We start from the raw sequence: 13,657 nt of genomic DNA on the forward strand, positions 1-13,657 counted from the left end.
CCCTGGATCTACAACCTTCAGTGACTCCCTGTGGTCTGCCACCTTGGACCTGGTTACTTCTAATGTGGCCCTCGCTTCTTCACTACTTTCAGCATCTGTGTGTGCAACACACCTGCCCCCTCCATCTAGCAGGAATTCCATCTTGAGAGGGTCTTGCTCTCAGATGTCCAGCAACCAAATGTCAGCTAACAACTCTTGTGTTGACCAACAGTGTTCAATAGGTCTTTGAGACATTTGCATGCTAACAGGGCCCTCTGACTGAACAAAAGCCATACATTATAATGCACCAATGAGGACAGTTTGTCTCTTAGAATGAGGGTCCCTGGGCCATCTGTGAGAATGGGGTCAGCTGTGGCCAGGCTTTAGAGCAAAGGCCCTCTAGGCTCAGCTCCCTGCCTCCCAGACCCAAAGAAGCCTACAGATCAGCTCCAATTATCCTGATGCCCCAGAGGCCAGATCCCTTTTCTGGAAGGCTTCTTCCAGCTCTCAGACCTCCAGGAGACGCCCTGGCTTGGCCTCAGGTGACATGCATGGAGCCCAGGGCTTTACTGCTGCTGCAGAAATTACTCAGAAGAGCCCCTGGCCACTGCCATCCCCACCACTAAATAATGTTACAAATGAATGTCTCTGAGCAAGAAGTCTGGTCAAAACAGAGTCTTAATTATAATAAAGTGTCACACTCCACGACGTTAATAGCGATGAAAACAGCAATTAAGTGTGTGAAGAAGGGCAAGTGTTTTCCCAACAGGCTCAGCAAGATGTTGCTGAGCACATTTGGGAGAGAGCTGATGGAAAGGCTCTCCTGGTTTCAGGAGCAAACACAGACAATCCCCATCCTTCTCAGAAACGGGAAGGAGAAAGTTTACGGGTGGAGGAGAGGCAGGCCTTCTGCAACGACCTGATCAGAGCCCTTGGGAGTTCTCATGAGGAGAGTGCTATACACACCCATCCTGTCCCTACTTGATTAACTGGGCTGCTGTGGCCCTTCCATGCACCCTTAGGGAAAGGATCCTGCTAGCTCCTGTCTGGTGGTGGGAAGAGGAAGGAGACTAGTATGACATGGGGGGACAGAGCCAGGCCAGTCTCTGTCAGCTCCAGCAGTACAGATGGACAGAAGCACAAGCATCATACCTGCAAATTGGGGCCAGAGTCAAGGAAGAAAGTGACCTAGGGTCCAAGAACAATGAAGGAATTTTACCCCCAAGCTGAAGCCATTACACGCAGACGCCTAGTGTCCTAGATAACCGTACTTTGGCCTATTGGCAAATTCAGTTGCACCAGTTGACATCCATCTGTTTTATAATATTTACAGAAATGTTTTGCACTATGGGTGAACTTCTTGTTGGGGGTACACTTCTCTTCTTGTTTGGGGGACCAGAGGCTTTGGAGAGAGAGGGCTAGGAGAAAGAAATCAAGGGACACTTTTGCTGATAATTTATCCTGCCTGGACCCAGAATAGGCTGAATAAAGCAGTGAGAGCCTTGAAAATGGAGAGCCAAACCTCTTAGGCAGGATGTCACCAAAGGAGAAGATGTCTGATGAGACCTCTGTGAGGCTTTCCCAGTTTTATTTGCCCAAGATCCCTTCTAAATCCCACAGTGATACTTCCTAAGAATGTTTTTGCCCAGGGACAAAGGACAGTTCTCACACGGGCAAAGAAGCAGTTTGTATCAGTCTTTCAGAACTTGCCCTCATCCTCAGTGTCCAGGGCTCTTCCCCCTTTACCCTACTATAAAATAGCCCAGTCCCCTGCCCCAATACTTCTGGGGGAAAAAAGTGATCTGTACAAGACCAGAGTAGGCAAGTATGTTTTAGCAAGACGAGAGGTGGGTGGGCTGATGAATACTTACATAATGAGCCCACATTTTTAAATTAAAAAATTAGCTTGAACCATATGACTTTGATGTCTTTCTACACTGAAAAAAGGTCAAATTATCAGTAGTTTGATGGGGTTCAACGTACTCTGTTAGCATATATAAATGCAAATGCAGAGAAAAGGGACTGGAAAGAACAATCCAAGCAGGGGTTCTGTCTGCAGGAGGATGGGTTGGGAGGGGAGTTGTGCCTTATCTAACTGGGTGTGCTTGAGTGTTCAATAATAAGAATGCCTCAGGGATTGGCGTGGCGAGGCTGTGCTGAACAGCCGTCCTTCATCTGCACAGTAGAAAGCCTTGGAAGAAAAGGTGTTTAGAGCCTGTACAAACAAGGACACTCAGGCAGGGGTCACTGGCAGCCCTGTCTGCCAGGCCACGTGTGTGCTTGGAGGCAGGAGTGCAATGATGATTACACGACTTATTAAGGACAGCTACCTCTGAACACATCAGCCTGCCCAACCTGAGCACATCTTTCTGCCTCCAGGTGTTTCTCCTCCGATGTCCCCCCCCGCCCTCCATCCCCGGTCTCCCTCACACCACCAACGGCCCTGCTCTGGGCCCCCTGCCCTCAGCTGTGCCACCAGGGAGTCATTCTCTCAGCGGCTCTGCCCAGTGACAGTGCCAGCTTTTGAGTTATTGCCATGGAGCACCACAGGCTCTAGCCAGGGTGGCCTTGCCTCACAAGACTCCAGGCCCACCCCGGCCTGGCTTTCCAGGGTGGCACAGCTGGGTTCCCAGCATGCCCAGGCCCAACCAGGACAAGTCTCCAGACCTTTATTAAACAGGCATTGGTCACCACTTGCTTTGGATCCACGATATCCACCAAGGGCTCCTTCATGGCAACATCCCGGATACAGGTCATGTCAAAGCCATAGACATTCTCCCACCCTGCGGAAATAGAGCGAAGCATGAGGGCAGGCAGCAGGGCCCCCCAAAACTCGCTGACCCTCCTGCCTGAGAGAGGGAAGGGCAGCTCATGCTCCTCTGCCTGAGAAGAGGGTAAGAATTACTTACTTGGGTGGGGAGCTTTGCCATGTGCCAAATTCTCACTCATGTTTTCTATCTGTAGCTCTAGAAAAGGCGGATCTCACTTTATGATTAGATGAACTAGAGCTCAGAGAGGCTGAGAGACTTCTCCATGTTCACACAGCTGGAGTACAGGAGGGCTGGCGAGATAGAAGCCAAACTGTCCGACTAGTCCTAGCATCTGCCTTCCTGTCCCTTCTCCAAGCCAGAGGGCTCTTCTATGAACACCATCTGCGCTCCTCCTTCTGTACCTTTGCCCAAGCTGTTCTCCACACCTAGAAGGCCGATGTCTTTCCTTCTCCCACCTGCTAAACTTTTAACGTGAAACAGACTATGGTTTGAATTCAAGTCTGATAGCTCAAGACTGTCCTTAAAGGATGGTGATAATTGCTTTCATTGATTAGTCATCTCGCCCAGAGCAGACTCTTTATTTCATCTATCTGGAAACCACATGAGGACTTTGCTATACTACAGATGAGAAAACTGTGGCGGGGAGAAGTTGGCATCTGGCTCACACACAGTATCTGGCCCATTATTACACACCAGGGGAACAGTGTGGGCTCAAGCCCAGCCCAAGCCCCTAACCCCTCACCTGCATTGCCCCAGCTGTGACAGCAACCCAGAATGCCATCTTTCTGTCCCCACCATAGAGAGGATGGACTTCGCAGAGATTTCAGTTACTGGGCAGCTGAATCTCATTTATTTGTTTATTCAGATGGATTTATAAATACCTTGAAGGATAGAAATGTTTGTATCTAAAATCTTTCGGGATTAAATTTTCTTTTAAAAAATTCACCAAACGAAAGGTTCCTTAAGGAACTTACATCCCTGTGTGTGCACTGAGGACAGCAGGTGTGTGAGGAGGGAAGTGTGAATGGTGAGTGCAAACTGGGCTCCTTTAGCTTAAGTTCTTTCCTAAGGTACACAAAGACCTTCCTTGGAAAAAGAAAGCAAAGAAAGTAATCATCTCCCAGAGGATGAGTACTTGCAAAATTCTGGCTTAAAGATGAGACGGCCATTATATCCCATTAAATCATCTGAGACTGATGCTGAATTCCCACTTGAAACCCACACAGGGGAGAGGAAGCTGCTCAGGACAGGCTACAGAGAAGACCCCCTTCTAGAATCTGGAAAGAACTATCCATGCTTCCATCCTGCTCTGTATATATATGATACTGTGTATCTATGTACTCCCCAGTAATATACATACTAAAACACATTGCCTTCAGTAGAAAACTCTTCATTAAGAGACCTGCAGCTATGAACATGCTCTTCTCCACCCCTGGGCCCCAACTTAAGTTCAACGCCAGCGTTGGGCAAAAATATGAGAGTCAATGTGTATAATGGTTAAAGACCTAGGTTTGAGAGTTCAAATCTGAGCTCTGCCATTTATTTACTGTGTAATCTTAAGCAAGAATGTAACACTTTCTAAGCCTTGGTGTCTGAGAGTTCTTTGAAATGGAGCTGATGATAATGACGGCTAATCCACAGGGTGGTTATAAGAATTAAATGTGATAATGTTTATAAAGAGCATAAGACAGGGCCTGGCACACAGAAAGCACTTGATACATAATAGTTGTATCCTTATGAGATCTGAGCTCTGGCTTTGCAGTCGTCCAAGCTGTGTGACCACGTGCAGATCAGTGCCCTTCTCTGGGCTTATTTGTAAAATGGAGAGTTTGGTTCAGTGGGTCTATGTTCTAGAATCATCTAAGACACTTAAAAATGCAGACTCCTGGGCCCAAGCCAGACCTGGGGAGCTGGATTTTCCCAAATCTGTATAGTACAGCAGTTTCAATCAGAGTTTGGAAATCTTTGGATATATTATCTTTAAAGTCCTGATACAGTGACCTTAAAGATTCAAGGCCTTGTGGAAGCTTCTGCAGCCACCCCTGACCATATGACCTCTGCTTCTATATCCTCAGTGCCTTTAGCATAGCATTTGCCACAGTGTAGGTCTCCGGATAATGCTTGCTTGTTTGCTTGCTTTTCTTTCTTTCTTTTTCTTTCTTTTTTTTTTTTACAGAGTTTCTCTGTTGTTCTGGATAGAGTGCAGTGGCATCATCACAGCTCACAGCAACTTGAAACTCCTAGACTCAGTGATCCTCCTGCTTTGGCCTCCTGAGTATCTGGGACTAAAGGTGCACACCACCACACTCAGCTAATTTTTCTATTTTTAGTAGAGACAGGGTCTCTGTCTTGCTCAGGCTGGTTTTAAACTCTGAGCCCAAGCAATCCTCCCACCTTGGCCTCCCAAAGTGCTAGGACTATAGGCATGAACCACCTGCACTGGCCATTGATGTTTTTTTTAATTGGAATTTATTTCCAAATATTTAATGCCTGTGCATCTTTGCAATGCCTGGTGTTTTAGTTACCTTTCTAGGACTTTATTCAGGCCTTATCGCCTCAGCTAGACTGGCCCACCTTCAGTTATTCAGAGGACAGATCATTCAAGGTATTAGACTTTTTTCTCCTTTCTGCTAACCATTCATTTACCCCTAGACCCTTTTACCAGAAGTGGAGCAAAAATGAGAGAGGATGCAAACTAAACACATAATTTTTTTGTTGTTGCAATCATGTATTATCTATTAAATAAGTAAATGTGAAGTAAAGACCATTGGCCATCAAGAAATATTATTAATTATCTAGGGATAACATCAGAAGGGACTATAAATCTTTTGTTTATGGATTAAAAAACACTTCTGAATTAAAAAAAAAAAAAAGCATTGCACTATGGTGCAATGAATTAAACTAAAGCAAAAACAAAGTCCAAAGCTATTATACAAGTATGAACCAGATTGACTCAAACTCCCATTGTAATAAACTGGAAAAGGAAAAGGCTCTTTTCTGGGCAGAAATACTATTCACCTGTCTCTATTGTTCTTTTACTCACCATGCCCAGCATTAATAAAAAATTAAAAGACACGTGAAAAAGGAAAAAAGTATGACCTCTTCATTGAAAGAAAAAAGTCATAAAACCAGACTCAGAGATAGCCCAGATGTTAGAATTATCCAACAGAAACTTAAAACTAACTGTAATAAATACGTTAAGGAATCTAGTAAATAGGTGGACAACCCCTGCATGAATGGATGGAGAATTTCATTAGTGAGATAGAAACTGTTTTTTTAAAGGCAATAGAAATGCTAGAAATCAAAATCACAATATCAAAAACGAAGGATTTTCAAATAGATTTATCAGAGGAAATAATCTATGGACTTGGAAACAGATCAGTAAAAATGATCCAAACTTAAATACAAAGATAAAAAACTATGGAAAAAAGAATATTCAAGATTCATGGGTCAATATCCAATAAATGTGCAAAAGAAGTTCTTGAAGGAAAAGGAGAAAGAAGATCAGGCAGAGTGAGGTGGCGCCTGTGGCTCAAAGGAGTAGGGTGCCAGCCCCATATGCTGGAGGTGGCGGATTCAAACCCAGCCCTGGCAAGAAAATGTAAAAAAAAAAAAAAGAAGAAGAAGAAAAAGAAGAAAAACATCAGGCAAAGAAAAATATTTATAGAGATACTGTCTGAAATTTTTTCCTAAACTAATGAAATAATTAACTCACAGATTTAATAATTCTATATAACTCCAAGTAGGCTAAACAAAAAGAAAAACACACCTAGTTGTGTAAGAGTCAAACTGCTAAAAATTAAAATAAAGAAAAAAATATGAAAAAATAGCTTGAGGAAAAAGAAATATTAAATACCAGGGAACAAATTTGACTTTTTATTGGACAGAGCTGTAGCTATGACCTCCCTTGCTGCATTAGCCCCAAAGATATGAGTCTCTCCGCTAGGGTTCATGGGACTGCCTTAGAAGGTGGTCACAGGAAAATAAGAAGTACCACCCATGCCACTTACACTTTCTTCTCTGTGCACAAGGGCAGGTGTTTACAAGAGCTTTGTACATTTTAGGCTCTCAAGAACAAGGTTGGCCCCTTGGATAAAATGGACTAGAGCCAGAGGTAGACTCTAGATGTTAGGGTGCAGGCAAAGGAGAATCCCATTGACAGCACCCGAGCCTTCCGAGGCGGCCTGTCCGGCTGTGGGTGCAGCTGCCTCCACAGGAGGTCTCTCTTTGTCTCTTCTCAGCAGCTAGGAAGCTGGCGCCCATCCCATTGACTCTCAAGGGTAACAGGCTGTAGATTCATGTATTGTTCTTGAAATTGAATAGAATACCCACCAAGTTTCCTTCCTTGTGTCTGAATTCTGGAAAACTCCTGAATACTCAAAAATGTGTTTAAATGATTGCTCCTCTCTCAGAGTTAAGCACCACACCTGTACCTTCCTCTGCTGGTTTACTTTTATTCCTTCATTCAACAAAAATATGCATTGTGAGCCTTGTCCATGCCATTCATTTTATCTCTCTTTCTATGTGGTCTCTATTAGTTGGGGAACAGATCGAAGGCAGGTTCTGCATTGACCACGTTCTCCTACTCTCCCGTTGAAAGTGATTAAGAGAGAAAAGGGAGGTGGCCCGAAAAGCAGGAAAAAGAGCGGAGAGGACAGGACAGGAAGCTTTTCCCTAACAATTTACTTTCCGAAACAGCTTGGCGTGTTTCACTCTCCTGCCCCACTTTACGATTTTTCCTTCTTAGCTTGTTCCTAAGCCAATAAAAATTTGCTTACAATTGTTCCCTTAGCAACCAGCAACCTTTGGGCTTTACTTTTGATTTAAAACTCACAGTAAATCTCTGTTTGAAATGGATGTCACTTGATCTTAGCCAAAAGGCAGAGCATCAATATTTGAAATGTATTTCTAAGTGGGTTTGTTTCCTTTACTAAAAGTAAATAAATAAATAGAAAACCTGACAGTGTATACTTTTTAATTCTAAGCATTTGTTTTATTTTTGTTTCTTTATGTGAGGTTTTTTTCAGATCAGTTTTTGACAGAGACTTCAGAGCAAGCATACACTGCAAGAACAAATGGGGCTGACTTAAAATTCTTTTCTTTACCAAAAGCTGTGAAATTGCAGTGAGAATCACAAGAATAAATGACACGATCTCCAGTTCTGGGCTAGTGGCTGAGTGGCAGCAAGGACCACCACACCCCTTGCTGTGCTGGTGGCAGCCTGGCTCAATGGTACATGCATACCCCCAGAAGTTCCCAGGAACAAGCTATGTTTGCTCTGGAAACCATGAGGAAGTTTCTAAAGAGCTGTGCCTTGGGTTGGAGCTCAGTAAATATACAAGCGGATGTGAGAATGAAGAATGTACCTGAACGTTCTCCTGGATACATTATTTATTACAATTGCATGGCCACAACTCCAAACTGCAGCTCCAGGGCAAAGCATGTCCTATTTACACATGCATTTGATCAATACGCCACATGCTGTTGGGTGGGGTATGTAATGTTCTGTGAGTACTTCTGTCCTAGATTCTGGATGACCAGGAGCTTGGCAGTCTTGATCCCTCCCCAGACTCACAGGCAGAGAAGTGCTTAGTCACACAGTCAGAGACCAGACCCTATCTAGTCCCATTGTAGCACCCAGACTACTAAATTTTTTTTAACATACGTCATCTCATTTAATCCTCACGACAAGCCTGTGGGATTGAGGAGATGATCCCTTAACTGAGGCTCAAAGTTGTTAGATAGGTTACCCAGTTAGGAAACAGCAGGGCTAGGATTTAAACCCAGGGCTGGAAGACTGCTAAGCATTTCATGTAGGCCACTCTACCTCTCATGACTCTCATTTGGAATTTTGCCTCCACCTCCCTAGGAATCAAGGTGTAGAAATCACACCAGACTGGCTGGAGGCAGACGGCATTCAGAGAGGGTTTCCAGGCCACAGAACCTCAAACAACTGTCCCAGTTCTGTCTTTTTCTGAACCTAGCTCTGAACTTCACACTCTTACCTTCCCAGAAAGGAGAACACACGTACATAAATACACACGTTCCAAGCTAAGTCAGTCCAGGGATCTATCACCAGGGCCACGCAGGGCAGTTAGATGGCAATTGTTTCAATCAGTGGAACAACAATCGTGGAACTGCGGACGGAGTCTTAGCCCTTCAGGACAGGAGGTATTTATTCACCGATTCCATCTGTGAACACCTCCATGGTCATCTGGATAAGTAAGAATTGACAACCTCTATTGGGTCAGGACCCTAGGATTTCCTGAGTCTTTGAGCCAGTTTGGAGCTCCTGCCTCTGGTTTTTGTTTCAATTGTTTGGTGTGCTTGCTGATTTCAGGGGTTCTTTTCTCTTATGTATATTCAGTTCTGATTAAGGAGACACAGCCACGTCCAACCTTATGAAAACACATTTGGTATAATCTCATTATACATGTCACAGAGACACGTTACCCTTTAAGTGAAATAGAATAAAACAACCCTTTTCAGACCCAGCAAAACATTGGCGTCGCCTCAGCTTTATTTTTTCTAAGGGAACCGATAGGCATTATGAATGAATACACATTAACTCTGAGCCCCAGTATCTGTCTCTCTCTCTCACACACATACACCTGTGCGCGGACCACGTGTTTAACTGTTCAAAGCAAAGTTTCCACTCCTCCAACCCCCACTGCTATCCGTTCCCCCAAAGAACCTCAGAAAATACATATTTTACTTAATGTGAAAAAGAATCAATATTATTTTGATCCATTTGAGTGGCCTGAAGGCAAGACTCAAAATGATTCGGCCAGCTAGTGACATGCCTTTGAACCTAGCTCTGAACTTCTCGGATGACTGAAACTTGACAGGGTTTTTAGCCTCTTGTCCTGCTTTTCTCTGCAAAATCTCAGCTTCTGCTGCTTCCATCCATTTTTTTATTCACATTGCAGTCCTTCCCTCACCCCAGGACATTTATCTCATACAAACCATTTTGCTTATTTTCTTTCTGTAGACCTCCCGCCCTTGGCAGTCAGAAAGAAGAAGTCAGAAAGGGTGAACTCCTCCACAGGGACGGCACCTGTGTTCATGATTCTGCCCGCTTGTCTCAGTCCCATCCAAGTGCCTCCCACCTCAAATGTGCGCTAGAAGCCCATGGGAGAATCAAAAGGGGACTTACAGTGGATTTTGAAGTCCTTGTACTGTCTGTCTTCAATTGCTACCACGTACAAAGCCGCCCGGTCTGGAAACATAAGCCCTCCAGGTTTCTGTTGATGAATTGTGGGGAAATGGGTCTCGTAATCTATTCACCTGACAAAGACATCACATTTTGAACTGCACATAGAGTCACCAGACAAGCACCCCCTTGCCAGCGTTTCTCACAGTGGACTCTCACCTTAGGGCTAGGATGGCAATGCTCAGTTTTTATTTTGGAGCAGGAGAATTTTAGGGATTAGGTGGATGGAGTCAATAAAATAAATGAATCAGTGTGAAGTTCAATCCGATGAGGAGCAGAGAAAGATATGAGGCTCTCTTAGCCTGGAGAAGCCAAGGTGAGTAGCGTACACGGCTCCTAAGGACTTGTTGACCTGAATGGACTTTTATGTTGACAAGGGAGAATGGGTGTCAACTATCCCAGAAGAGGCTGAGGTTAGATCTGCAGATGCACAGTCCAGCATTAGACATGGAGGGCCCATGGTGGTTGTTCCATCCCCGGGAGCAGATCTGCTTTAAAGAGAGGGGCCTGGGAGTGGTGACCTCCTAGCCCTAGTCCTCTCCCAAGTCCTCCTACTCGTCCTGGTCTGTAAGCCATGAGTGGAGCAGCAAGACAGCCAGCAGAGCACCGCGAGCACAGCACGCAGGACACTTACCAGCCACTTGTCCCTGGCAAAGATCACCGTGTTGAGCATGGATTCATAGAACAGACAGTAGCCCATCCACTCGCTGATGATGATGTCCACCTTCTCCACGGGCAGCTCCACCTCCTCCACTTTACCCTTAAAGATGGTGATGACTGGAAAATAAGAACCCCGAGGCCATGCTTTGCAGGGACCCCACCCAGGAACCACGAGCACCCCATGTCAGGGCCATCTCTAGGCTTCAGCTCTGTTCCAATTCTACTTTTAGGATGTGGCATAGCTGACTGTTTGCCAAGCCAATGCATACGGAGATAGTTGAAACCTGCTGGGGTGTTTTCCCTCTAAAACGTATTGAGCCGTGCGATGTGCCCAGCACTGTGCTGAGCCCATCACGTGCACAGCATCATGCCATGCCTCCAACACCCCGGCCAAGTAAGCCCCTTACGGCTGACCCTTGAACAACACGAGTTCGAACTGCCTGGGTCCACTTATATAAGGATTTTTTTTTTTTCAGTAAAAGTTACACCTAGTGAGTGTTCCTGCCTCTCCTGCATCCCTGCCCACCTCCTCTGCCCCCCTGCCTTTGTCACCCCGAGACAGCAAACCCAACCCCTCCTCGTCCTCCTCCTTCTCCCTACCCTACTCAATTTGAAGACATTGAGGACGAAGACTTTCATAATGGTCCACTTCCACTTAGAAAAGAGTAAATATATTTTCTCTTCCTTAGGATTGTCTTAGTAATATTTTCTTTCCTCTACTGTAAAAATACAGTATGTAATTAAACATAGCATACAAAATATGTATTAATTGATTGTTTGTTATTGATATGGTTTCCAGTTGACAGTAGGCCATTGGTAGCTTAGTTTTGGAAAAGTCAAAAGTTCTGCATGGATTTTCAACTGCACATGGAGTCAGTGCCCATAACCTCCACAATGTTCAAAGGTGAACTATATTATTATTTTCATTTACAGCTAAGGAAACTGAGATTTAAAGAGGGTAAATAGCAGCCGTGGAAACAGCCCAGATCTGATATGATATGAGTCTAATACTCCTATCATGGTTCCTCACCCTGTGTTAGGTTACCAAGAAGATTCAAACCCAGAGAAAGCAGAGATGCCTCCTCTGTTGCTCTTGCATCTGAGCTCAGCCAGGGCTCAGCACCCACTGGGTTCCCTTCTGGTGTCTGTGAAGGAGGCAAATCGGGGTTTTGACAAGAGCATGGGTTCTACAGTCAGAGAAACCTGGGTTTAAGTTTTGGATCTTCTAACTGTTAGCTATATGACTTTACACAAGTTATTTGACCTTTGAACAAGACTCTAATTCTCCAGAGAACAACCATGGAAAGCATCTACTTAAACCAGTGATTTTCAACCGGTGTGTAGTGGGAGGATCTTAGGTGTGCCATGAAAAATTTCTAAAGATCATTAATTAAATTATTTTCAAAAGAAGTTCAAAGCACAGTAAATATATTATTTTTATTTTACTCTTTTTTTTTTATCAACATAATTTAAGTGTGCCGTGGAAGTTTAACTATAGGTTCGAGTGTGCCATGAGATTTAAAAAGCTGAAAACCACTGACTTAGAGGATGGTTGTAATGGTTAAATGAAATAATACATGTAAAGTGTCAGGCCCATTGCTGAGACTCAGCAGAAGGGAGAGATCGCCTGACATATTCCTCCTTGTTGACTGGGAGATGGAGAGGAGAAGGGGATAGGGCTGGGATAAAGCCCCTGGGCAGCTAGCCTTGCTCACAGGTCATTTCCAAGAACTTCAGGTGTCCCCAGGCAGGAGGAACTTCTTACATGAGTTTTGGACCAATTAACATAGTTGTACACATAATTTTGGAATCTTTCTCTGCATTCGTTTGCTGTAAAGATCAGAACAAAAGCCATCTTAGACACTGCTGATAAACTGACAGGGTGATGTATTGGTCAGCTGGTTCCTTCTGAACATTTCTTCAGAAAGGTTACATATATTCATGTTCATAAACTCTCATTCTGTAACATCCTCTGAAAATTTACACAATGCCTGACCTTTGCTGGGAAAATTGAACAATGGCCTATACTTAGGAGTAAAAAAACAAGCAAAAAACTCCTCATCTGTCTTGAATCTGAGTGTCATGAAAATTAATTTGGACTGGAGGCTCCTAGACGGCAAAGAGCAAGCTATTCACTGGCTTTATTTAGTGGCTGCACACTGGATAATGCAGGTGATGGGGTGCCCATTAGCAACTTCTAATGACGGCTGACTCTCCACCATCTGGTATTTAATCGAGGTTTAATCAGATAGAGCCTCCTTTATAGGGAGTCAGACACTTTGTACACATGTATTGACCCCGATCACTCTGGAGTGAGGCCCAGGCTTGTGTGGCCCTCCTGGTTACTGTTCATGAGTCCCTATCACCAAAAAGTAAAAGCAAGAGGGGCTCGTCTTCTCAAAAGGTTTGGAGGGGATGAGGGTAGTAGGTGTTAAAGCTCTATTTCTCAAGGCCTAGGGTCCGGGATACATTAAGAGAATTCATAAGAGGACAAAGAAAAGGATTTTTAAAAATGCAAATATAGAGCCTGATTTATTTCTAAAAAAGAACAGACAAATATGCTCCTGACTTACCTGCCTGATCATTTGCATGCAAAGCCTGGCTTGTCTTATTTTTGTAAACTCTTTTTTCTTTTTTTTTTTCCAGTTTTGGCCAGGGCAGGGCTTGAACCTACCACCCCCAGTATATGGGGTCGACACCCTACTCCTTGAGCCACAGGTGCCGCCCTATTTTTGTAAACTTTTAAAAAACATCTTTAATGGCCTTGCTTTTTTTTTTATTCTTTGCTCGTTTCTTGAAGGCCCTTTCCTAGGTCTGCATGTATCCGTGCAACTATGGGTCAGTTCCTCTTCCTGTGTTATGCGGAACACATGGCTTTGCTGCAGCCTTCTTCTGCCTCTGGGCCCCACGACCTTCACCATGGGTGTTTAGCACAAGTCTCCACCCATGATGATTTCATGGACACGACTCCATTAGGAGCTGTAGGAAACAAATAGACTTGAAGTGTTTGTCTGCTTTTGTTGTGTTTTCATCA

General features: G+C 44.3%; 1 protein-coding gene across 5 annotated transcripts in view; it reads right to left on the reverse strand.

Annotated features, from left to right (window-relative positions):
* PRMT8 (protein arginine methyltransferase 8) overlaps nucleotides 1–13,657 on the reverse strand; it is a 98,589-nt gene that overhangs the window by 12,172 nt on the left and 72,760 nt on the right. For 4 of the 5 annotated variants that reach the window (XM_053555252.1, XM_053555251.1, XM_053555253.1 and 1 more), the window contains 3 exons: nucleotides 10,598–10,740; nucleotides 9,907–9,994; nucleotides 2,647–2,762 (listed from right to left, as the gene is read on the reverse strand). In XM_053555252.1, coding sequence (XP_053411227.1) covers nucleotides 2,647–2,762; nucleotides 9,907–9,994; nucleotides 10,598–10,740 — 347 coding nt within the window. The remainder of the gene's footprint in view (nucleotides 1–2,646; nucleotides 2,763–9,906; nucleotides 9,995–10,597; nucleotides 10,741–13,657) is intronic. The other variant, XM_053555254.1, reaches the window with a different exon arrangement.

Source organism: Nycticebus coucang, chromosome 12 (genome assembly GCF_027406575.1).
Source record: "Nycticebus coucang isolate mNycCou1 chromosome 12, mNycCou1.pri, whole genome shotgun sequence".
Lineage (NCBI taxonomy): Eukaryota > Metazoa > Chordata > Mammalia > Primates > Lorisidae > Nycticebus > Nycticebus coucang.